The 26,381-nt window shown below is 42.2% G+C and overlaps 1 protein-coding gene across 12 annotated transcripts in view; it reads left to right on the plus strand.

Moving 5' to 3' along the window:
* LTBP1 (latent transforming growth factor beta binding protein 1) overlaps nucleotides 1-26,381 on the plus strand; it is a 399,079-nt gene that overhangs the window by 284,041 nt on the left and 88,657 nt on the right. For all 12 annotated transcript variants that reach the window (XM_045079241.1, XM_045079243.1, XM_045079244.1 and 9 more), the window contains 6 exons: nucleotides 1,136-1,261; nucleotides 1,665-1,787; nucleotides 5,266-5,385; nucleotides 16,593-16,715; nucleotides 20,494-20,616; nucleotides 22,556-22,678. In XM_045079241.1, coding sequence (XP_044935176.1) covers nucleotides 1,136-1,261; nucleotides 1,665-1,787; nucleotides 5,266-5,385; nucleotides 16,593-16,715; nucleotides 20,494-20,616; nucleotides 22,556-22,678 — 738 coding nt within the window. The remainder of the gene's footprint in view (nucleotides 1-1,135; nucleotides 1,262-1,664; nucleotides 1,788-5,265; nucleotides 5,386-16,592; nucleotides 16,716-20,493; nucleotides 20,617-22,555; nucleotides 22,679-26,381) is intronic.

The raw sequence follows: 26,381 nt of genomic DNA on the forward strand, positions 1-26,381 counted from the left end.
TCTCCTGGTTCAATGTACCTACCTACCTACCTGGCCAAATGTAATATAATTAGATAAAGGTGCAAAAAATTTTTTAAAAAAAGGTAAACGTGAAAAAATTTCCAGAGGTTTCTAGGTATAGTAGAATAATACAAGAAAATATAGAACAATAAAATGGTAGAAATAGCTACTTACAAACATGTATTTAGCAAAATAAATTTAATATGTACCACAATAAAGACTTACATTGATGTAAATGCATAAAATCTGATTTCTAAAAACGATTTCTAAACTGAAAACAAGCTGACAAAAAAAGGAAAACAAGCTGACACAAAGCTGTTAATGAATCTACAAAACACAGGGTCTTGTACATCGTTCTTTGGGGAAAAAAAGGTATCTCCAAGGTATATTAACATTATGGAAATTATTTGAGTGCATTACGTGAACACTAAATTTAATTTTTCTCTTTTTTAGAAAAAGGAAATTCAGCACTAAGAGTTATAAAGCAACTAAGGCATAGACCCAATTAATAGAAAGCAACAAAGGCGAAGACCCAATTAATGTGGCTTTAGTGTGCTAACTGCTGTTCTGCAGGCTGTGTGACTTGTGCTGTTTGGTTTCACATGTACATGTGGGTTAGGTCAAGGGAAGGATCCACCTGTTCTCTCCCACAGCTTTTTCTCTTGAATTTGCCTACATACATCCTATGTATTCTGTTTGGAACCCTGGAATATGAAGTTGGGAGGAGCAGTTATGATCTGGTCTAGCTTCACCCACATGTGCAACAGAAGAATCCCTTTCAGTGTATTTCTGGCCACCTCTGCTGAGCTGACCTGGGAGTCACACAGCAAATTTCAGAGCTTAGATGACTTCATGAGTCTGGCATGTCCTTCTGCGTTGACCCAAATCTGTTTTTCAGAAACACCAGTGCCATGTTTGTAATTTTGGCTCTTGAAACAATACACCGTAAGCATATTCGCTGTTCCTAGTAACCATCCTTCAAGTACCTGAGGACTATGATCATGTCTCCACTGACTGTTCTCCTCTGTTAGGAAGATTTGGCACACAGGGCATAGTACACTGGTATTTTATGGGCAGGGAGACCGAATTTCATGCTACACTGCACTAATCCTTTTATCTGTATTTTTGTTAATAGATATTGATGAATGCACTCAGGCCCAACAGCTCTGCTCCCAGGGACGCTGTGAAAACACTGAGGGAAGTTTCTTGTGTATTTGCCCAGCAGGATTTATGGCCAGTGAGGAGGGTACTAACTGCATAGGTAATGGCAGTGTTCTTCCTGATGCATAAATTCCCAGATCTGGGTTGTTAGCTCCCTTAAGATCCCATCAATCTTATTGCTTATTCAGGCAACCCAGAATTTATTACTGAACACCTTTTATGACATATTCATCTGCTAGGTACTGGAGAATATAAAAATGGAATCTTTTCTCCATCACTTTTGAATGAAGGGTGTCCAATGTGTGCAGAGCCCTAGGTGGTAAATGCTTTGGACCCCCCGTAAATCAGAACCACTCAATTTTTTAAACATGTCAAACCAATCAAAGAGATGGTGGTAGGAATAAATTATTTTATTCTTGACTTCAAACCAACCTGGGAGATGGGAGGGGTTTGAAATTCTATTCTGAGAAATACAACTTGACGATGTTTTCTGCTTCATGTAGATGTTGACGAGTGCCTGAGGCCAGATGTGTGCGGGGAAGGGCACTGCGTCAATACTGCGGGGGCCTTCCGGTGCGAATACTGTGACAGCGGGTACCGCATGACCCGGGGCGGCCGTTGCGAGGGTGAGTCTGTGCCACGTCCGCGTGCAGGGTGCACGTGAGCTTCAAATGCAGGGCTGGGTCCACACCCGAGGCTGCCAACCACCCAGCCCGGGACTTACCTTCCTCGACCCTCGTGTGTGCGACACGAACTCATCCACACTCCTCCTGCCTTCTGGACTCACAGCCTCTTTGCCTCTCCTCAGTGGCTTGGTCCAGGTTACCGTCCATCATCCCATTCTCCTTGTTCCTTCAGCACCTGCCTTCCCTGGCATGTAGAGTAAGTCACTCTGGAACAATTAATTGCAGAGTATCTTAGCATAAACCCAGACTTAATTCCAGCTTCTGGATCTTTCCTCTGGGAGCGTGGTCCAGGCTTACCCACTGTTGACGGTTAGTTTCCAACCTTTTGCCTTGTTAGATTCCTTTCGTGTGTTTTGGGACTAGCTCACCAACCCTCCACAGAAGCACCGTCTGACTAACTGCAGGTCACATTCCAGCACGCGAGATAAAATTTCTTTATTATTGACCACAGCAATGAAGTTGCTAGTGTTGTGTTAAAAAAAAAAAAAAAAAAAAAAAAGTTCTGAAAAGCTTTGAGAGCATGGCCAGAATGATAAACCACTTAATTTTTCTGCTCATGTTTGCATCCCAGTTGCAAAGGTTCTTTTTGCATGAAGAAATGTATTGCACTGCCTCTTCACGGCTGCGTGGAGGCCTGCCAGCAGAAGAGTGGCGGGGTCCCTGAGCACGTGTCGGAAGGGCCAGGCTGCTGTGGACGGTGCTGGTTCCATGGGGCTCTTTGCCTGCCTGCCCGAGGAGCAGCCTTTTTTCTAACGTGGCTGGGCTTCCAGGCCAGGGCAGGGACAGCCACGTTGAGGCGGGCTGCGCTCAGCTGTCCCTGGCTCCTCTGGGTTGGTTTTCTTCATGATCTAATGACCTGCGCTCGGAGGGAAAGCTAATTAGATGGTTTTTGGCAGCCTGCAGCTGCCTATCCGCCTGGCCTCTTGTTCAGCCCCTTGTATTCTGATCTGGAGAGAAACGGGGGCATTTTTCATTCCTGAATCTTTGACCAGCTCGGATCAGAATGGAGCTATAAAGTCTCCCCTGGCAGCCGGGGGTCATGGGACAGCAAGGGGTGAAGTGTCCCCACTCTCCTCTTATAAGGGACCCTCCCTGTGCCCCTGAGAGGCAGCATGCCCAGGAAAGGGCAGGACTGTGGCCTTGGCTCCTGGCTCCCATGCTTAGGAACGGTCTGGTCTGGAGCCAGTGACTTAGCCCCTTTGAACCCTGTGAAATGGGAGCTGCAAAGTTAACTTTCCGGGCTGTCACGAGAATAAATGCATGCTGTTGTGTCTTGTGAGGTGCCTCTCGCCTTGCTGGCTCTCAAGAACTCTTAGTCTCTGGAAACCTCCCCCTTCTCCTGATGATGTGTTTTTGCAGAGACCTTCTCAGTACATCTGTATCTGTGGGAGCGGGTTTGTTGTTGTTGTTGTTTTAATCGCGTGGGTGTACCTGACAAGCATGGATGGGCAAAGCAACACTCCCCAGAGAGGTCAAATGCTGATATCTTCAGTTCTTCCTACAGTTTCAGGACGGGAAGAGAGGACGTTGAACTAGTACCTGTGCATAGGCATGGAAACTGGGAAGGAGTAGGAAAGAAATACGAAATCTCTGTAAGCAAATGGGAAGCAGTCAGGGGAATATTCAGGACCATTCAACGTGTGGAAATTAACAGAAATACTACCAGGGTTCCCTGAGTAAATAATATTATAATTCTATCCCCATGAAATGGCTTGAGAAGAAGAAGGAGCCAAAAAACATGGCTGTTTTCTAATTTCGTCATGGACCGGAACCAAAGGTCCCCAGGTTTCTGGCTCACCCAAGATTTTCTCAGCTGCCACTAACAAAGCTGCATTCAAACAGCGCCGGTCTCCAAGGAATCTATTGTAGTTCACAGACATTATCTCATGCGTCCTTACTTTGCTCGGCTAAGGTATTCCTGGGCAGGTAGTCCCGCCTCTACGGATGAGGGTACAAGCAAGCAGAGGTAAGGGGTAGTGGGAAGTTCAAGGATATTGTCTTGTATTGCTTAACATTGCACCTTATTTATTGGACCAGGCTTTTTCAATGACCTTCTCTGACTTAGCAGTTGTAGTTCTATTAAAAAAAAAATTCCTTCCAGAGAAGAATGTAATGCTGTTTGGAAAATGAACCTGGCAAGCATCATCTTTTTGTAGAACAAGAAGTCCCAGAACATCTGACCTTAAAAAAAAAAAAAAAGAAAAAGAAACACTGTGTGTCATTGTCTATTGGCAAGGATTTTTCGCTGATAGGAAAAAAAAAAATTACCACACTGACCTGTGCTATTCTATTAATATCACCCTCAACTTTTTTACTTTGAGCCTGTTTTTTACTTTAAGCATCTTTTCATACCAGTCTAGTGATAAGGGGGAGATAATTTTTGAAAATTTACCAGAATGAATGGTTGTAGCCATTATATATTTCTTTTACTTTTCAGCTTCTGTCCTGAAAATTCTGTCTCTATTTTAAGTGTGATCAGGGTCCTCTATACATTTTAAATGAGAACACTTAGACATTAAATCCAGTCACATGAATTCAGTATTTAACTCTAGAAAAATGATTATTTCTAACGGGACTGGTACCCATGGTACCACCCATTATGTTAAACTCTTGAACCATTTCCTGTCTCCTCCTTTCCCCCCATTCTGTTGTTCTACCATTCTTCAGAATGCCTGAAGTCACTGTAGTAGCTCCCTTTGCCACAGCTCCAGCCAGATTGAAGGTGTTTTTTTTCCAACGCACATTGAAAAGAAAGATGATGAATAACTTCAGTTAGCTGTGAATGTGAAAAATTAGGTGTATTTTTGTGAGGAAATATTACCCTGTGATCATATCACCATGTTTTCTGGAAACTCTTGGAAATACTTGATGAGTTCATTCTCTCCTAATGTGTTTTTTCCACCTCCAAGGAATTCCTATCCTATGAAAAGTTTTAAAATATTCAAACCCAGGGTATTCTTGGGCCCATGAAGCCAGAGCAAGCATTTCCCTAGAGCATCTGTTGTCTGCAGAGAGAGCCTCTGGCCAGGTGGATTTGTGGCTTCCTCATTCTCATGCCTGTTTGTTACATTTCTATCTGGCAAGCTGCACTCTAGCCTCAAAGGTTTGATGTTCCAGAAGTGGCCCGTGAGATGCTGCCAGCTCCCAGGGTGAGAGGTCTGACCCTGTTAGTTGGGCATTTTGGGCCAAGTTCTTATTTTGAATGTGTGTAAATATTTTAATCAAAATACACCTGGCCGCGCTTTATCCCTGTGGTGTTTAAGTGTAGACAGTGTTTGACTTACCTACTTAACATTTTCTCCATCAAAATGTAGATAGAACACACGTCCCCCACCCCACCCTCCACTTCATCAGCAAAGTATGTTTTTGCTTCAGTAGTCCGATAAAATGTTTGTGACCTGGTTTTTTGGTTTTCCAGATATTGATGAATGCTTGACCGCAAGAACTTGTCCAGATGAGCAGTGTGTGAACTCTCCTGGGTCTTACCAGTGTGTTCCCTGCACAGAAGGGTTCCGAGGTTGGAATGGGCAGTGTCTTGGTAGGTACTAGAGTGTTCTTATCATGGTATCGTTTCTTCTGTCTAGTGCATTTTCTGAAAGAGTGGTATAATGCCAAGTGAGTCCACGTTCAAAATTAAAAAAAAAAAAAACATGGAATATAATAACCTTATATCCTTCTGAGAAATTTTCTAAGCTGTGTTCTAAGTAAGTTTTAACCAGGGGAAAATATAAGAAAGCAAGTTGGCACAAAGAATATGAGATTTTATCTGGAAGAAATAATTCTGATGGAAGCAAATTGTCCTTGATGTGATGAATAACCAAGAACAAATAAAACAATAATCATCACAGGGTGGAGAACAAAAGACCAAAAAAAGAGAGGAAAGGCGTAAGAAGAAGCAAGCTACTAGAAGCTAGTAAAATTAGGAGCATACGTACACAAACATGCAGCAGAAGTAGAAAAGAGAAATCTTGATGGATTGCCACGCCTCTTAAATTTATTCATTTAGGTATTGAATAAATACTTCATACCGACACCAGGCAGTGAGGAAGATAAGCAACAACTTTGCTTTGCTTCTAAGTAGCTTTTCCCCTTAATGGCTTTCCTCTTTGTTTCTATCTCTGTGTCATCTTTTCCTTAGAAGCTGAGCTCTTTTACACTCAGTGCCAGACTCTGTCGATGTGAGTTCAACTTCTCATTTATTCATACCTTCTTTCTTTTCATGCACAAATGCTGAAGAACTTACTATAATAAACCCAGAGTTGTGCTGGGTGCTGGGATACATTGAGGAACCAAAAAAAAAAAAAAAAAAAGCCTTCCTCATGGCACTGTCTGGTGAGGAAGAGTGATATCGAGACATCTCAAATAAATATACAAACACAAATGAGATGGTGCTGGGAAGAAAGGTTCTGAGATGCTGTAAGAATGTGTCACAGAACAAGTCACCTCTGGGAAAATTCCTGATTGAGGTTTAACTGGGGAAAGGGATAAGAGGGAGATAGTTTTAGACAGAGGAAAGAGCATATTCAGGGAGCTTGTGGAAGGAGGAAGCTGAAAGGCAAGTGCAGCTGAAGAACAGGGAACAAGAGATTTGGTGCAGGATGAGGGGCCAGACCCCCTCATGTTATGCCAGACCCCCCTCAGTCTTGTTTAAAGTGTTCATCTTGAACATTACACAAAAACTAATGATGTTTAAAAAAAAAAAAAAAACTAATGATGTACTATATGCTGGCTAACTGAACATAATAAAGAAAATAATAAAAGGTTCATCTTTACTCATATATCTCTGGGAAGGACATCTAGATGTTGCAGAGCAGGCGGGCTAAGGAGGCTTGGCAGAAACAGTTCCAGTTTCAAAGCTTTGGACTCATCCCCAGGTTGCACACGCTAAGCCTCTGTTCATGGTTCAGGTGGCCCTCTGCCCTGAAGCTTGTGCCCATCTCTGAGAGTGTCTGTCATTGGAATTGTAAGATGCTGATCTTTGCAAGAAGAGATTTTTTTTGTTCATTAATTGCTTATTTGATATGCCTTTGTTTATGTGATCAGTGCTGGTCGGAACGTACATTTGGTTTTAATTTCCCGCTTGGCATAAATTTCCTAATTGCCTATCAAGATTCCACTCGTGTTCTCATTTTCACATACTGCTGCATATTATAATCCAAGAGTAGAGCCTGAATTTTACCTTAAGCAACTAAAATCCATAATAGTGGAATCCACAGCCCTGATTCATGACTTTACTAATGTAATATGACTGACCAAATTGGCAAGCGAATGCTTTTCAAGATAAATGCGTTTATCTAGACTGGGCAATAAAAAATAAATGAGTTATTATACCTAGATGTATGCAATCAGTCTAAGCGTGACCACTTTGCCCCGATTTGGTGACAGAAACACAATACCTTTGCTCAGAGTAACTTAACTTCGCCAACCAGAGGAATAGGATCATAAGCAGAAATATTAGGTCACTGTGTAGTCGACCGAAGTCACACAGATAGCCAGTTTTTCCAAGCACTAGTTTTCATTTTTGCCTTGCTAAGATCACACATTTCCTATGAAAAATACACCGTGTACCTTTTCCTTCAGCCTCGGGTAAAATTTCAGGCTCTGTCATCTACAGATGAAGCTTCTCTTCCGTGATACAATTCCAGTTCCACTCACTGTTCATCCTGGACGCGCAGCTCCTCTAAAATTCTTGGGAGGACTTTTACAGATTATACCAAGACGGATCCGTCTTCATTTTTTATGGTAGTAGAGCTCTCACATGTTAAAAGTTGAGTGTGACAAAAAGTAGGTAGGGCAACATGCTTTTCTGTTCTTACTGAACCAATGAATGAATTAGATTTTTCTGCTCAACTCCGACCATGCTAGTGAATACCCAGCCATGCTGCGTACATTTTAGTTCTCACCCTTACCCTCCTGGTGCTCTAAAATACCTTTTAGAAGGTGTTGTCATTACTTAAGCTTCTCACTGAGTTGAAGTCATGGACAACAACTTGGCTATATATTTATTCATTCCGTGTAACAGCTGAGTGCCTACCCAGAGGCAGGCATTTTTCAAGACCCGGAGGATTGAGAGCGAACAAAATAAAGGTCCTCCCCTCACTGCACTTGTACTTTAGAGCTCACATTATGCTCGCAAATACACAAATCGGCAAGCAAAGCATATGGTATGTCACATGCATGTTGAGTGCCACAAAGGAAAAAAGGAAGAACAGCTTAAGGGAGACAGAGAGTGTCAGAGATGTTATGGGGGTCAAATAATAAGCTATTTATATGGTATTCCTTTCTATTTGTTTTTGTCTCCAGTGGTTATTTGGGACTAGCTTATGGCTTTATAATATCCTCGTAGTCCAGATAATTTCAGGTACATCGATAAGACTCCCCCCTCCCCATTTTATATATATGAGAACTTAAAGACTTAAAATTTTCCCAAATCTCACCATTTGAAGAAAAGTCTGACACTTGGCATTTGTGAGTCATCTGTAGAGAAGATAATCCCTACCTCACAAGGGATTCTGTTCCATAAGTCTTCGTGTTCTCCTTTGTCAACCCCCATACTCTCCCTGACTGAATATTTTTAAGTTGTAAAATTAAAGCTGTATGGTATTTTATATGTAATTCTACTTTTGTGTGGCATGATGTTTATGGTTTTTTCTAAAGTGCATCAATCCATATGTTGATTTGAATTTCCTTTTTCTGTGAAATGGATTCATTACAATTTGAGAACTGCTATTTGGTCCCATATGTTCTGCAGGGATTTGAGGCCAATCACACATGCTGCTTTCACTGACTCAAAGGTGGACTTAGTGAAACCATTCATGGCCTCCTTGTAGTTATGCGGTGTGGGCTGGATCTCACTGATTGGTGCCTCTCCCTGATCTATGAATTAGAACAAAAATTGTTTGGGGCAGAAACAGGTCAGATGGTAGCAGGTGTTTTCTAGAAGAGCATGCTGTGTGCTAGTGTTGAGTTCGGGACAGCCGATCCTTTATTCTCAATGGTTTATTGTCCACTTTCAAAATATCTATCCCTCGATGCTTTTTGGCAACTCTTGTTGGCTCCTGTTAACATATCTTCTTCTTTCAAGTTGAGGATTTCATTCCTCTCTCAAAAGCCACTTTCATCATTCAACATTGTATTCCTTGGACCTCACATTCAGCCTGGAGTTGCTGCCCGCTGCTTGATCCCTGGCCCTAATGACTATCTCATCACCCTGGGTCCTGGCCGGTTCCAACTGGCTGCTTTAACCAGGCCTTTCTTGAGGGAAGCCAACCTATCAGAAACTCAATTAGCAGGTTTCTCTTCACTCATGAACAGGCCCAACTCAAACCTTACGGAGCCATCCTCCAAAAGACATTCTCTAATATTTAATTATTTAAAGGTACTTTCAGCAACTCTGATATAAAGGTCATATTTCCCTGAATTTTAACAGATTTGGAGTTATATAGGACCTCTATGAAGCTTAGTTTCAATACCTTTGAACTACTCTCTTCATGGGATTTACTGTCAGAATTAAGTAAGCAAGATAAAGCACCTCGTGAGGCATGTGACACAAGGTAGACCCCAATAAATGTTATGACCCTTCTTCTCCCAACCTTGTTATCCTCCCTTTTACCGCCCTAAGCCTGAAATAGAAGAAGTGCAGTAATAACTGGTACTTGTTTAAGTAAATTTTATGTCAAGTTTCCATGTATAACTGTCTTTGACTTTCTTTAACAAGTTCATTTCCTGTAGTTCTTAAATCTATCTGATAAGAATTTCTTTTATGAATCTAAGTAATCTTAATCTCATAGTTACCTTTCAATTTCCAGCATGTTTGTTTAGGTGGGATCTATTTCTTGAGAACCACAGTGCTTTTCTGTAGGGTCATCGATCATCCATATCAAATGTTTTACCTTCTGTAATGCTACCATCTCCACCCTCTTACTTCATTTTCTTGGTTCACCTTCATAAGACACAGTATCTATCATCTGGTCAATGTAGGCAGCTACCCCTCATTGAGTTTACTTTATCTTGCTTTATAATGGAGTCTGCGAAAGACCATGCAACCTGGGAAGACAAATTTCTGAGATTTTTATCACACAAATCCTTCACTGTCAAACCATCATTAAGTTAATAGTGACTTTATGACTCTGATTTACGTTTTCTAAATGTAATGGGTCTTAGGCACCTGAAGAACTTGGTGTCATTTGATCCAGATGACTGGTTAGCCAGAGTCTTCACCAAAACCAGGTGCACAGAATAGGCATGGTCAACATGGAAAGCTCCTTATTCTAGGACTTCTTTGCACACTAGGATTTATTTTCAAATTTTAAGAAGCATTGTTAACCTTTATGGAATAGGTGAATATTCAGAGACTTATCTGAAATTGAAAGCTTTCATGCTACTTTTATTTACTTTGTGTAAGATGGCAATAGAACAACATCTGCCTTTTGCAGGCATTATTAAATGTGCAAACACCGACCTAATCCCAAATCGCTATAGCTAAACAAGTCTTCTAATTAGTCATTATGTTATTATTGAATACCTAATTATGTACTTAATTCCAGAGAAGACTTGAAGTTGTAAATAAGTAAAACAAAACAGAATAGAATGGTGGTTATCAGGGGCTGAGAGTTAGGGGCATTGGGAGGATGTTGTTTAAGGGTACGAACCTGCAACTGGCAGGTAGATAAGCCCTGGAGACCTATCTCACAGATCAGTGTTTATAGTCAACAGTGCCATCTTATAGTGATTATAGGCAACAGTGCTGTATTATAAACTTCAAAGCTGCTAGGAGGCTAGATGATAACTATGTTCACAAAAAAAGGAAATAATTATGTGACATAAGAGAGGCATTAGCTAACTTTGTTAATCACTTTACAATATATAAGCGTACCAAATTATCACTTATCCTTTGTCATATGTCAGTTATATCTCCACAAAAGCAAACAAAAAACCACTTTTAACAGCAGAAAACATACCTGTGTGAGAAAGGACCAACACCATAGTAACAAAAAACTTCTCTTATGTTGCTACAGAGGGCTTTGACTTCATTATTTTATTTGGTATCAGGACAGTCATCCCTATAGTACAGATACAGTGATTGATTCCCAGATAGGTTAATGGGCTTGCTTATGGTCATAGATATTAAATGGCAGAGCTAGGACATGATCCCAAGTCTTTTATCTCCAAAACTAGTGTTCTGCTCTTTATACTACCTCTTCCTGTACACATAAAAAAATAAGAGAACAAAGCAATATGATTAAGATAATGAGGAAAGAAAAGTTCATAGAGAGAAGATCTATGGGTGGGATGGGTGGGAACCATCCCTGGCAAGCAGCAGTAAGAATGGCTGAGGGATTTTTGACTCTAAGATGGCGGTCTCCACCATAGATAGCCCCAGTTGAGTTTTGTTGAAAGACAAAATGTTCTTTCAGAAAGGGGAGGTAGGAAGCCAGTGATGTGGTAGGATTAACGAATTGATTTTCTGAGATCATCTTTGGCTCTTTATCTCGGATGTACATAGCATTGGCTCTTCTCCAACTTTGAAGAACAGTGATGAGTCTTTGAGGGATGCATAACATATTTTTGTAGGCTGCATTGCTACTGCTTATCTTAACTTGGTCAGACTTGACAGAGGGCGCCTGAGATCCTGAGGATTTCCCGTACTGTGAGAGCGGTTTGTTCCATCCCACTGGCCTAACCAGCGTCGGTGTCTGACTTCACCATGCTTGCTTTTCTGTCAGAAATGTCCTGCCATCATCTTCACTATAAAAGACTATGTATACAGAATAGTTGAGGGTTGACTGAAGTAATGTCATGTTGGGGGTGGGGAGTAATCTTGTATTTTCCTGTAGTCATCGTGACAAAATAAGATGTTTCCTTTGCATATCAAATGGAGCTCACTCATTGAAGTCTGTGGTGATCACTAAGGAATAAAATGAGACTCAATGACCTCTGAAGAATGACTGGTGTGCAGTGTTGAGAGATTCATTTCCTTGAAAGCACAGGAAGTAATGCAGGTAAACTGTTGTTCTAAAACCAAGTCTGACCAACCTCAAGGAGCGGATGGGTAAAGTGGAAGGGGACAGCACAACCTTGGACTTTGAAATTTGTGTGAGGTCAGCCACTGACCACCCTCTGGACCCTCAGAGGGCGGCTTCAGGTTATCTCGTGTTCTCCCAGGACAGTAGGAAGGGGAATTTCAAAAGGGTTCCTGACCCAGAAAAATTATATCCCAAGGCAGTGAGAGAATTTGCAGGTGGATTTGCTGGCCAGCTGAAAGTCATCTTTGTAAAAATTGTGGAGAATGGAAAGTTGCCAGAGAGCTGGGAAGAGATTAATGTCCTCATTTTCCCCCAAAGAAAAAAGAAGCTGGAGTTCAGGAACTAATGACCAGTGAGCTTCTTATTAATCTTAACAAAGAAATGTACGCTGCAAGATTTAAATGGTGAGGTGAAACATTTTTTTTCGGAATTTATTTATTTATCTGAGACAGAAAGAAAGAGGCAAAGGGAGCAGGAGAGGGAGTCTTAAGCGCATCCCATGCTGAACATGGAGCCTGACACAGGCTCGATCTCATGACCCTAAGATTAGGACCTGAGCCGAAACCAAACGTTGGATACTTAACTGACCGTGCCACTCAGGTGCCCCAAGGTGAAACATTTTAAAAGAAAAAGATGATCGTAAGAATCAGCCAGGGTTGGGGCACCTGCGTGGCTCAGTTGGTTAAGTGTCTGCCTTTGGCTCAGGCCATGATCCCAGGGTCTTGGCACTGGGCCCCACATCGGGCTGCTCAGCAGGGAGTCTGCTTCTCCGTGGTCTGCCCCTCCCCTGCTGCTCATGCTTTCTCCCTCTCTGTCTCTCAAATAAATAAATAAAATCTTAAATTTAAAAAAATAAAAAAAGGAATCATCCAGTGTTCACTAAGAACAAATCATGTCCACTGTTTTGACTCCCTCTTCTGATAGGCTTCTGAGAGGAGCAGATCATGAAATCCTATAGACTCTGGTTTTCCACAGGCCTCTGTTAGAGTCTCTTGGGGTGTTGTAGATGACAGTGATCAATTTGGATTGGATAATAGTGTACTGGGATGGATGCATAAACTTTTGAACAATCATATCCACAAAAAGCTGACCTCATAAACCCCTGGCAATTTCCTTACTGTGGGAGGTTTAATTAATCCACTGAATAGCAGATGCCAAATTATGTCCCAAAAGCCCATTGGTAAATTGTGTTTTGGGAATTTGGAACACATTTTTCTGTGGACAGAGTGTTTTCATGACGTTTCTCTTTTGAACTGATTATGTGTATACATCACAAGAATTTGGATAATCTGACTCTTGTACAAGACCATAACCCTAGAGTAAGATGAGATTTGAGCTCCAGTACAGAAAACCAAAGACTTATCCGTCTCCCTCTCAGAGGCTATGGGTGTTGGATGGTGGAGTGGATAAGGACTGCCTTGTTTCCCAAAACACTGATCCTCCCAAGGGTTTGAAGTAAGAACTGAGGGCACACTATCTGTTGATAACACTCAAGGCCCTACAAGTTTGTATCTTTGACTTCATGGAAGAACGCTGGAAACCACAGAGGGTTTTTAAAGGACCCATATGATCGATTGTACTTGTATTTTAGAAGACTGGCTACTGGCTGGATTAGAGAGGGCAAGACTTGAAGTAGAGAAGCAGACTTCGGCAGTAGCCCATGTGGGACAGAACGGTGGTAGTAAGAATGAAATGAAGCTGGTGTAGTTGAGAGATACTGGGAAGATAGAATTGAATTGACTGTTACAAATCAAATGTGGGGAAAGCGGGAGAATAAGGAATCTAGAAAGGATGACTCCCAATTTCTGACTTGGGCATCTGAGTGGATAGTGGTACCATATATTGACCTGGAATAAAAGAGACACAGGGGGAAAGAGGAGTTGTAGCGGTGAAGACTTGGAGGTGCCTGTGGGGCGTCAAGGGGAGATGGCCAGTGCACTGACCAACTAGGTTGCATGGGTCTGTAGTTTAAGAAACAGGTCTAGGTGCCAGGTAAAACAATGAGTTTATTTCACTCCTTTTACATCCAAGCCTCACTCCAGGCACCTTCCTACTATGTATTCTGTTGTTGTTGTTGTTTTATATTGAGGTATGATACATCTATGGTGTTATATTCGTTTCAGGTTTACAACACAGTAATTTGATATTTGTATACGTTACAAAATGACCACAGTAAGTCGAGTGAAAGTCTCTCACCCTACCTAGTTACAGAATTAAAGAAATTTTCTTATGATGAGGACTTTATGGCCAACTCTCTCCGCAGGTCTTAAATATGCACTGTGATACTCTTCATTCAAGTATCCTAGAAGTATCAAGCATTTTAAAAAAAATTTTATTTATTTGGAAAGAAAAAGATTTTACTTATTTGTGAGGGAGAGAGGGTTTTTGCAAGTAGAGGAACAGAGGGAGGGGGACGAAAAGGATCCAAGCTGAGCGCAAAGCCCGATGCGGGTCTCGATCTCACGACCCTGAGATTATGACCTGAGCCAAAATCAAGAGTTGGACACTTGGCCGGCTGAGCCATGCAGGAACCCTCGTATCAAGTATTTTTTTTAAAAAGTATTTCATGACTGACCATCTAGGCTGTCTTTTAATCTGCTTTTAGAAATTGATTGTGTCATTGCATTCCGTGCCCTATCGTCACATTTCCTAGTACACGAATAATCAGAGAGAACAATCCATACATTTCTCAACTTTTTCACGTTTTTGAAACCGATCCAGATACCAGACGTGACATCTTAACGTTGCTGTCTGGAATTTACGTGCCCCGTGTCTCGGCTCATTCTGTCCCATTATTTACTTTGGCTCCAGAGTTTGGCTGCTTCTTTCAAGTTGTTTGCGTTCGGTGTTTATGAAAGTGGACTCCCACAACCAAAGAAACGATGGACGATGAGTCAGTCTGGAAGTGCTATTTTTGTTGTCACAGAGTAGGGTCTAGCTCACCATCGTGAGTGATTCCGTGAAAGCCAGGCGGAGCACACAGACGGTGCTGGTTCCTTGGCTGTTTTGTTTGCATGTGAAGCGTTAGCCGGTGTGCCCCGCCCCCCACCACCATTGCCTTATTTTGGTAACGCTCTATTTCTAGCGATCATTGTGGGAACACCAGAATACAGGTTTAATGAAATGCCGTGCACACAAATGCAGTCTGAACTCTGGAATGCTGAATTAGAGCTCAACCTCTGATATGCATGGGTTGGCAGCTCCCTGCCTGTTCATAGTAAGAGGGCGGGGAGTTCTATTGCTTTCATGGTGAGCATTGCCAAATGAAATGGATGTAGTCAAGAGCATTTTCCTCTGCTCTGCTGGCCTGCCTTACGATTAAGATGCTTGGATTAAGTTACAGACTGTTGTAAAATTAAGCCTACATCATGACTTTGTGTGTAGTTTCAGCACTTGGTGGTTTAAATTTTTCCCCTTAAGGTGAGGAAAAGACGCCGTGTGTCTTCTCATGGCAGCATACAGTGGGCTTACTGGAAGCAATCAGGTGGGGCATAGAACCCAAGTTTTTCTTTTTGAATTATCAACATTCTTTTTTTTTTTTTTAAAGATTTATTTATTTGTGGGTTGGGAGAGTGAGTGAGCAGGGGCGGGGCAGAGGGAAAGGGAAGAAACTCAGGCAGACTCCCCGGCTGGAGCTCAACGCAGGGCTTGATCTCACAACCCTGAGATCATGACCTGAGCTGAAATCAGTCAAGAATCGGACGCTGAACCAGCTGAGCCACGCAGGCGCCCCTGCGTTCCCAACATTCTAGTGAGAATGTGATGGATGCTGAATGAAACCAGTGGGCACTTCAGTGGTGGTTTTCTTTGTCAGTGCTGTGTTAGCAGGTAATAAGCAGACATTCCTAATCCTCTCTTCTGCGGTGTGTATCACCACACTTAACATGGGTGACTAGAAACAGATCCAAAGGAGGGAATGGTCTTTGGAGTTACGCTGACTGGATGCTCCTACCAGCCCCCAGTTTCAAACCCTGTGGCCCTGGGCAATCTGTTGGAACTTCCTCAAGTGTTGGTTCCTTTGTCTGTCAGTGGTCGGCTTGTATGGCTCCCGTTGGGATTAAACAAGCTCAGACATGCACGGCCTTTTGTGCTTCCATGCGGTGAGTGCTTGGTGAATTTGAGTATTATTTTCTCTGTCTCTGCAGCCTGTCCCCTACCTTCAAACTGCCCACCAGGCTTGTTCGTCCCCTAGACTGGTTTTTCTAATACCGATCCAGGGCCATCTTTGAACATTGTGTCGGAGTCTTTTTCACCTTTCTATTAAGAACTGTTGTGGTTTCTCCAGGTCCTAAGGCCTACCTTGGGCTTTCGCGCACGTTCACTTCCTGCTGAAATCATCAGCTCCCAGCTGGACCTCAATACCTCTTTGATTCTTTGGAAGACTTCATTGTGTCGGGGAGGCTGCTTTAAAACTACCCTCTCTTCTGCCCTCCCCTCTACAACAAGCTTTCCGTGGAATTGGTTCCTAGAGTGTGTTTGGTTCCTTCCCTGAGTTACTTTGTCCAGAGTAAATCACGGCACGGAGCTGTCATACACGCAGCTCACACCAGAGCTCCTCTTCCTCCTCTGGGCTCATTTGAAAACTTACCGTAAAGAATCTGTACCTGTTGGAGGATGCACCGTTTCTATTTTTAGCCAAATTCAACTTTATTCATGTTTTCTTTTCCTTTTTTTCTTTGTCTTTGTGGGTTCCCCTCGCCCTTCTGCAACATTCCTCAAGACGTGGACGAATGTCTGGTACCACAGATCTGCACAAACGGCACGTGCTCCAACCTTGAGGGCTCCTACATGTGTTCATGCCACAAGGGTTATTCTCCAACGCCAGACCACAAGCATTGCAAAGGTAAATGCTCTTATCGGATTTCTCCTTTTTATTTGAACTACACTTGGGACTATGTTAGAGTAATTAGCTTAGAAAAGAGAACCCAGGGGCACCTGGGTGGCTCAGTGGGTTAAGTCTCTGCCTTCAGCTCAGGTCACGATCCCGGGGTCCTGGGATCGAGCCCCACATCGGGCTCTCTGCTCAGCAGGGAGCCTGCTTCCCCCCACCCCACCCCCGCCTGCCTCTCTGCCTACTTGTAATCTCTCTTTCTGTCAAATAAATAAATAAATCTTAAAAAAAAAAAAAAGAAAGAAAGAAAGAAAGAAAAGGGAACCAAAAAAAAAAAAAATAGAGAAAGAAAGAGAGAAAGAACCATGTTACCTCTCATTTATTTTGACTGAGCTACTCAGAGCACATTTTTGTTGGCACGTTTGGAAGTCACTCCTCATTGTGGTTACATAGAGACCATATCTATTTACATAGAGGAGAACAGCATATTTTTAGAGAGCATCTGTAAACCACAGACCTATTTATTTCGTTTCTTCTCATTATAAAAACAATACAATTCCACCACTCTGTGAATATACTAAAAACCATTGAATTGTACACTTTAGACGAATAATGTGGTGGTAAATTATACCTCAATAAAATTGCTGTCACAAAACATTCATCATAAGGGCGCCTTGGGTGGCTCCATCCATTAAGCATCTGTTTTCAGGTCAGGTCATGGTCTCAGGGTCCTGGAATTGAGCTCTCATTGGGTTCCCCGCCCAGTGAGGTGCCTGCTTCTGTTTCTCTGTCTGTCCCGCTTTGCCCCACTCATGGTCTCTCTCTCACTCCCTCCCTTTCGTGCTCTCAAATAAATAAATAAAATCTTTTTCAAAAAACATCCACTGTAGAAAATCTAACAAACAGAAAATAAGCAAACCAAAAATAAGAGTTTCTCAATCTCCTTCATCATTAGTCCTCTATTTTGGATATTTTCTATCACTAAGATCATGTATGTACAATTTTGTATCTTGCTTTTTGTCACTTAATAGTGTATCATGAGCATTTTATACATCATTAATAATTCTTCTCAAATACTATTTTTGAAAGCTGCTTAATAGTCCAGTGTGTTACTATTTCAGCATTTTCTTGCTGTTCTTATGTTGAACAACCACATTTTTTTTTTCCCAGTGTCTCATCATTATGTGAAAAAAAAAAGCAAACCTAACAAGCTTTTTTTAAAATAAAACTTGGTCTGGGGACGTCTGGGTGGCTCAGTGGGTTAAAGCCTCTGCCTTCAGCTCAGGTCATGATCCCAGGGTCCTGGGATCGAGCCCCACATTGGGCTCTCCACTCAGTGGGGAGCCTGCTTCTCTCTCTCCCTCTGCCTGCCTCTCTGCCTACTTGTGATCTCTGTCTGTCAAATAAATAAATAAAACCTTTAAAAGAAAAGAAAAAAGAAGTGGGTATTGGAATATCGGAACCTAGCTCTGACACTCAGAAGTTGAGCTTGGGTAAGTTTTCTTCCTTTGCTAAGCTGTACTTGTTCATCTGCTCATCAGTAACAATAAGTACTCGCTTAGGGGGATAGGATGATTGTGTGAAAAAAATACAGAAACGGAGAATGAGATAATGCAGGGACAGAGTCTGACACGTAGTTGATGTTGTTATTCACCAAGTCATAGGCAGGTACAAAGTTCTGTTAAAGCCAAAAAGTGCTTGTGTGCTGCTGGGAAAGCTACCCAAGGTGCTGCTGTTCGACCTTGGTCTTAAAATTCTGAATATGGAGGGGAGAAAACCTTAGGAGGCAGAGAAAGCAGCACATGTCAAAGGCTGGAGGTGTGAAAGGGCTGTTATCACCACTTGCCAGTGAAACTTGCCCCCCTACTCTGGTTTTCCTGGTGTCTGCATCGCAGTGTGGGGTGGGGTCAGGCAAGGCCCCCATCTGCTGCTCTAGAAACCAAATATACACTGTTTTCCTTACTCCCCAATCAAAGCGCACACTTTGTACGATAAATTATATAACATATTTCTCTGTATTTATTTCGTAAACTTTCCCAAACCACCTCAGCTCACCAATGTCAAATTCTTCCCAGATCTTAAATCTGCTCCTTTTCCAATTTTCCAGCAACTGCCAAATCTCACCTTGGTGCTAAATATTGACTTTGTTTCACCTCACTAAATCTACTAACAACTCTTTTCTTTTTTTTTTTTTAAGATTTTTTTTTTTATTTATTTGACAGAGAGAGATCACAAGTCGATGGAGAGGCAGGCAGAGAGAGAGAGAGAGAGAGAGAGAACCAGGCTCCCTGCCGAGCAGAGAGCCTGATGTGGGACTCGATCCCAGGACCCTGAGATCATGACCTGAGCCGAAGGCAGCGGCTTAACCCACTGAGCCACCCAGGCGCCCTAACAACTCTTTTCCATGTTGTAAATATGCTATCTAGTGTATTAATTCAGTACTTGTTTCTTTATTTCTTTTTTGTGTCTCTGTTCTTGTATCTCTTTGTACATCTTAGCATTATATGTCCTAAACTTACAAATACCCGGAGATAGTCTCTGTTGTAACTCTGAACTGGATTCGTCATAGTGATATGCGCGAAAGTCCCTTAGAGAAATCCTTTTTCAGGGAAAACGATATGCTCTGTTTCCATCTCTTGGCACAAAAAAGAGAAGACATTTGTCCTGCATGCCTGTTTTATTAGAAAGCGTTCTTTTGTCGTAGGAATTATGTGCCTCATCAGAAAAGGAAAAGGCTTCTTTATCTGTAGAATTACACTGCCTCTGTCCCTGTGGTCGTTTCAAAGACCCAGAGATCACCTTATTCAAGATAACTGGGTTGCCGCAAGTTGTTCCAAGTGTGCATGTCATTACCGATAATGAATTACTTCTGACAATATTCCCGACATAAATGAGTAACTTATGTAAAGATGTCTGGCGTACCCTGACAGGACTTGGAATGGAGGGTATAGTCTTGCTGCAGACATCTTCACATGGGAATGCTTAATTTGTCATCTTCTTTGAGAAAGTCTAAAAGAGTCCAAGGCACTAAAAATGTTGTCAGACATTACGTGAGGTCCAACCAGCTCCACACTGCTGTTGTTGGTCTTAAGTTCTTGGACTGACGTCTCAAGTATTTAATAGAATGTGCTGAAAGGAAAACGTGAGGTAGACAGTTCCTTGCTGTCGACCGCTCCTAAAGCTAATGGACCGAGAGCATTTGGAAAGGTGCAGCATCGTTCTGAAAGTGACATTCAGCTTGATGATTTAATTTCCCTATTGGCAGCCAATAGTAGGCAGCCGGGACTTTCTGTGGTGGTGATCCGTTTTCTTTACAAATAAGTGAAACAAAAGTTTCTAGTAAACCAAATTAATTTCTCTAAAACAATGATTAAAAAACGCACTCATGAGCTGCAGTTACATTCATAGTTTATGTGGGCTCTCTCAGAAAACGTGGGATAATGTGACACCTTCCTTACATCGGGATACAGTTCCAAAGGTTAATGCCACAGGAGAGGCTAAGAAATACAGATTTGGTCAGGAAATAGGTAATCGTCGGTCGTACTCCAGGGGAAGGACTGTGCCCCACATGGAGTTCTGAAAGGTTTCAGATGCATTTTAAATAATAGGATAATAAGATATTTTCAGAAGAAAAGAGTAGTTAGACATTGATCTTTAGGACATAGTTTCATAGCTTGATTTATAGGCTCAAAGTTTAGATAACAGTGTATTCTAGATATATAGATATTTATATATATATGTAGATATAAATAGGCCTGATTTAACATACTTTCCCTGTTTCTATTTACAGATATTGATGAATGTCTGCAAGGGAATCTGTGCATGAATGGGCAGTGCAGAAACACGGAAGGCTCCTTCAGGTGCACCTGTGGACAGGGGTACCAGCTGTCAGCGGCGAAAGACCAGTGTGAAGGTAGGAGCGTGGCCCCGTGAACTGCTGTGGGTTTCGCTTAAGCCCCTGGCCTGAAAGACGGTATTCAGGAAAGGGGGTGCCTCTCAGAAACTAACTGCCTGGTTGCATGATAGCACCAGAAAGCAAGCCCTCAGCTGAGGTCAGAAAAGTCCATAACACAGGATAGGAAAGGGTTAAATCTGAAAAATAAGGTATTTGTGATTAGTGGCTGAGCATTCGGCTTAGGAAGAAAAAGCGTTGCCCTCTGTGTAATTCCTTGCTGCGGAAAATCAGCTCTATTCAGTTCATTCGAAAGTTTTACCTACTCAGATTTTAGTAATTGGAAGGTCGTTAGATCAGCCTGGCATGATGCTATGGAATGTTAATGACCTTCATCTTGGTGTCTCTTCCCCTTTCTAAAATTTTTCCTTTTAAAAAAAAAATGTTACTGAAGAAGGCTTTTCAGCAAGAGTGAAAGAACAGCATCCCCCTTATATCATGGGTAAAGTTTGTGAAATACATCCTGTTCCCGCAGGTGATAGTATTTTGGATCTTGCTGAGGCTGACCTTAGACTTAAAATATAAATTTCTTCGAACTTCACACAGAATTACTTCACTTCTCGATAAGTATGTGCTTCTTGAGCTTGAAGATACTACGATATCCTGGTGACAAGCACCAGAGTCCAGAGTTCTTAAACAGAAAGGTCATTTAAATGCCATTTATTTAAGAACAGAATACACACTCTATAGGACCAATAAGGAAACAAATCATATCCGTGTCTGTATGTAAACTCTATTTAATGGGTGCAAATGTCTTCTAAGATGCTATTATAACTGATGGTACTAAGAAGAGATCTACCGACATTATCACGGCCTTCCCCATGCTCCCCTCTTTTGAACATTTGAAGGAAAGACATTACAGTTCCTAATCTAGAAGTTGAGAACACACACAAGCATACTCATACAACACAGGTAAATTAATTTGTTCTAGATTCTACAAGTCCATCTCAAAGTTTTTTATGTGAGTTTGTGACTCCTGACCTTAATTAGCTAAGCATTTATCAGATGCCCACCGTGCATAGAGAACTACAAATGAATGTATAATAAGAGAAGAGGTCTGTCTCCAGGTAATACAATAAGGCTCATATATGCATAATCCTTTCTGTTGAAGAGCCTATGATGTCACTAAGTCAGATACATGCAAAACTACCTACCATATTATCAATAGGGGCAATCCAAGGTTAGGTGCCCAATGCCATGATTATCAACACGATGCTGTAACAGAGCAGGGGAGAGTAGAGTCGTGCGGGGTCCCTGTGGAAACTGATGTTGATGCTCTTCTAGAATCCCAGAAGTAGGTCACTGTGCTCAGATGTGAAGAACAAAGCCTGCCAACAAACAACGTGAATTAACACCTGCCCACCATAAAATGCTAGATCATCTAAGTCAGAAAGGATGTGGTAGACATAGCCCCCCCGTCAGGAGACTTGAAGTCTCATGGTAAAAGTAGAAGAATTGAATACATGCAATGTATCACTGTGCCTTCTGTTGGGCAGTTATGACGCATGTGCAAGTAGTAGGCAGTGAGCTGTCGTTTGCTGACCTCTGCTTTAGACAATGACAGGCCTAAGTGCTTTTAACCTCGGTGTTCTACTTGAACTTCTAAAAGAGATTCAAGAAGCTAAATTGAGGTTTACAGATTACAGCAAAGTATTTGCCACTCATCGATGAACATTGGGATGCATATATACAGATTCTTAGCTTCCTGATTAAGATTTTAAGTTCATCTGGATTTTCCCTCCTGGGATTCATGACTTTTTACTAGAGATCAGTTTAATTCACATAACCAAGAGTCTAAATTGGTTATAACTAGATAGTTCATAGACTTCTTTACATGCATGATTAAAAATATTTTTAGAGTACCGCTCACACACTTTCCTTTTACTGTCTTGCCCGGTAGATATTGATGAGTGTCGGTACCATCATCTCTGCAGTAATGGACAATGCAGGAACACAGAGGGCTCTTTCCTCTGTGTTTGTGACCGAGGCTACAGAGCATCCGCCCTTGGGGACCACTGTGAAGGTGAGAACTGCTCCTGACTGCAGAATCCCAGAGAAATCTGGACATCGTCCTGCCTTCTGTCCTTGAGTCCTACCTTCTGACCTCACAGTCAGGACACTAGGTTCCTGCAAAATCATTTTCCCTGTGGTTACACAAATAATGAAAAGAAGGCAGTAGAATCCAGGTTTCCCTTGCACTGCTCAGAGCTGGGTTTTAGAAGTGTGATGCCAGCTTAAATACAGAAAGAATCAGTTTCACTTTCCTCTGGTTTAGATGGTTTATCCCGGGTCTATGGTTCTGAATGGTTCAATACCTTATTTAAGCAGGACCAGCATCCAAATATGTAAACACAAGTTAATTTTCCAGATAACTGTGAAGCTTCTTGTGAGCTAAATTTTATTCAGTTTTGATTTTTCTGTGTAAGTATTTCTAAAAGATACCCCAGGTGTACAGCCCTGGGTAATTGTTAGCCACCCACTACCCCACCACCTGCTGTGCCTCCCAGCCTCGGGGTGGGTCAGGGCTGCTGAGCTGATCTTTCCCCAGCACGTCACATGTGATTTCTCTGAGCTCATGGTCTGCTCAACTCACTGTGTTTTTCCCTGTTCGTCCTCTGATGTCCCGCATGTAAACCCTATCAGTTGTGAAACCAGAAATGTGAGCGAGGCAGTGTTGTGCCTCACATAGAGAGTTAGCGTCTGTGAGTGAGAGGTTGGACCCCACCTTGGAGAGAAGCACATGAGCTTTTGGGTGAGGGGTTTTATGGCACAGATGTGACACACATTGAAAAATGGCCATGATGCTTTCTCACTTGTCATCCCTCTTGTTTGGGAAAGAGCCATCATACTTCCTAGCACCCTACTTTCCTGACAAGAGAACTTGGCAGAACAGAGACAGCCTTTCCAGAGGGCAGTCAGGGCAGCTTTAGAGGCCTTAAAATGAATGTTAGTGCTGAATAAGTAAATCATCTAGGATTTGATCCAAAAGTAAGGATGGTGTTCAAATGGGTCTTCACTCCAGTCAAGAGGTGTAATCAACATACGTATTGAAAAAGAGGCAAACAAGTGATGAATCAAGATAATGAAATTTGATTGAAAAATTGTGTGTTGGGAACTCTATAACATATGGATAACAGTTAATGACTCAGCATAGTGGCTTTCCAAGCTGAGAGAGGCAAGCGTGTAGCTGGGGACCGGCCATGGAGGAACCTCTTCCAGAGTAAACAGGTGACGGGGCACATGGTAAGGCCCTGAAAACCTAAGCTGACCACCAGCATCTCTTCTGTCCTAACCCCTGACCAACATAGAGGGCAACCAAGGCCATTGACTGGTCCTCGGTAGAGGGCATATTGCTCTCTTTCGGCTGTTTTAATGTGTTGCCCATTTCATCAGAAGTCCAAATTTTTAGTCTGTCAACATCAACCACATGAAAAGCCAAATAAAAGCTTTTAGCCCACTTTCATCATTGTTAATACAGATATTCGATAAGAAGGCTTCTTTTGGAGTATATAATTGGTCCTTTTTCTCTTAAAGTCAGAGATAATTTCCCTAGTGTTCTAGGTTATAAATAGGGTTGGAGTCCATTCAAGTAATTCAGTGCTGTCTTTGAAACTCTTAATAGCACTTCAGCCTGCTAATTCCCAACCAGTAGTGTTTCCGACCCTCCCCAGTGGTATTCAGCTGTAATTAACTGAGCTCTTGCTGTTCACATGCCTCCCCCAGCTGTGGGAGGAAGAGCCATCTTTCTTGTTGGCTTCTATATTTACATGTGTAACTTCCCTCTCGTAACTCTGCCAAAGGCCTTGTTTTCTTGCAGTGTTTATCCTCAGTCCTTCCGGAAGTCAAAATCTCAAGTATTGTGCCAACTTCTGTGTGTTACTTGCTCCAACACGCTCAGTAGCCATTCGGCCTGCGAAGGCTGGCCTCCATTGTTGTGGTTATTAGAGATCTTGGCATCTCAGCCTTCAAAAGCTCTGCCTTTTTTTTTTTTTTAAGATTTTATTTATTTATTTGACAGACAGAGATCACAAGTAGGCAGAGAAGCAGGCAGAGAGAGAAGGGGAAGCAGGCTCCCTATGGAGCAGAGAGCCTGATGCGGGACTCAATCCCAGGACGCCGGGTTCACGACCTGAGCTGAAGGCAGAGGCCACCCAGGTGCCCCAAAGGCTCTGCCTCTGACTTGTTCCCCTTCTAGATACAATCTCTCCTTCCATGCCCCATCTTGGCACGTTCCCCAGCCCGTCACTGTGATTGGTCCATGCTAGTCCCTTGCAAAGCCTGAAAAAGATTTAGGATTTACTCTGCCTTTCTGTGGCCCCTCTCTCTTGGTCGTTTTTTGTAGACCAAGTCAAAAAAAGGAGAGAAAAGAAGTGCTTGTATTTGTTTCCTCATGACATTTCTTTCCAAGTCAAAATCATTCATTCTTTTCATGCATGCATTCATTCCACGAATAATTGTGTTCCCAGCATGTCCCAGGTATTGTTCTAGGTATAGGATATACAACAATAAACCAGACAGACAAGAATTCCTCCCTTTGTGGAGCTAGCATTCTAGTGAGGAAGATATACATGATAAATAAGTAAAATATATAGTTTAAGTGACAATAAATGCTATGGAAAAAAAACAGGGGTATATGGACAGTGGGGAGAGGGGATGGGGCTGACCTTACAGAGGCTGCCTTGAGATCATGGCATTTGGTTATTGATAGGAAGATGATTCCATTCAAAGGAATAGCAGGTGCAGGGGTGCCAAGAAATAGGGTTTGTCGAAGAAACTAGGAGTTGGACTTGGGCACTTTAAATTTGGGGTGCCTATCATGAGTATCCAGATGAAGATCTCTAAGGGGCAGTTGGACCGGTGTGTGTAAAATTCAGGGTTGAGTCCCAGACTGTGAGTCATTAACATGTAGCTAGTGTTTAAGCTGTGAAACTGGAAGACGTCACCAAGGGAGTGAGCATAGCTAGAAGAAAGAAGGGGTTCAAAGATGGAGTTCTGGCCCCTCATTTTAAGTGAGCAGGAGAATAGGAAGCAACCAAAGGGATGAAGAACAAGTGGCAGGACAGGAAGGAAGGAAATCAAAATCCAAGAGAAGAAAACATTTCTGAGAGGAGGGAGTCATGGACTGTGTCAAACATTGCTGCTTAGCAGAATGAGGACCAGAATCAACCAGGGGATTAAGCAGGGTGGGGATCCCTGGTGACTTTGACCAGTGCATTCTGAGTGAGGGTGTGACCAAGACTGACATTGTTTCCTTAGAGCCTCCTGCCCAAATCCTAGAAGCACTCTGTCTTTTACACCACCCTAGGCAGAGGTGCAGGACTGTCCCATGTTGGGCTCTCTCTCAATGTTCAACCTACTTTTTCTTTTCTTTTCTTTTTTTTTTTTTTTTTTTTTGCTTTTGAAGATAGAGGTCTTTCAAAAAATTTAGACTAAATCACACTCTAATGTAATGCAGGGTTTTCAAATCTATACAATCATTTATAAATACTTAGAATACTGTTTCTTTTCCTCACATAGGTTCTCTTAGATTTTGAAAAAAAAATCAAATGATCTTAAAGTAGTACGACCAAAGCTGACACACTTTCATTATGCGAAGGCAAACATCTCGGTAATGTAGTGTTTCCCTTGTGGGTGAAATTCGTGTTCTTAGGACTCTCCTTCGTCTTTTTTGAGTTGAGATTCTTCACACGACGCTGACGATGAAATCTGCCTTTCCCTGGTTATCC

The sequence above is a fragment of the Mustela putorius genome, unplaced genomic scaffold (assembly GCF_011764305.1).
Source record: "Mustela putorius furo isolate JIRA1106 unplaced genomic scaffold, ASM1176430v1.1 tig00000281_pilon_pilon_pilon, whole genome shotgun sequence".
Taxonomy (NCBI): Eukaryota; Metazoa; Chordata; class Mammalia; order Carnivora; family Mustelidae; genus Mustela; species Mustela putorius.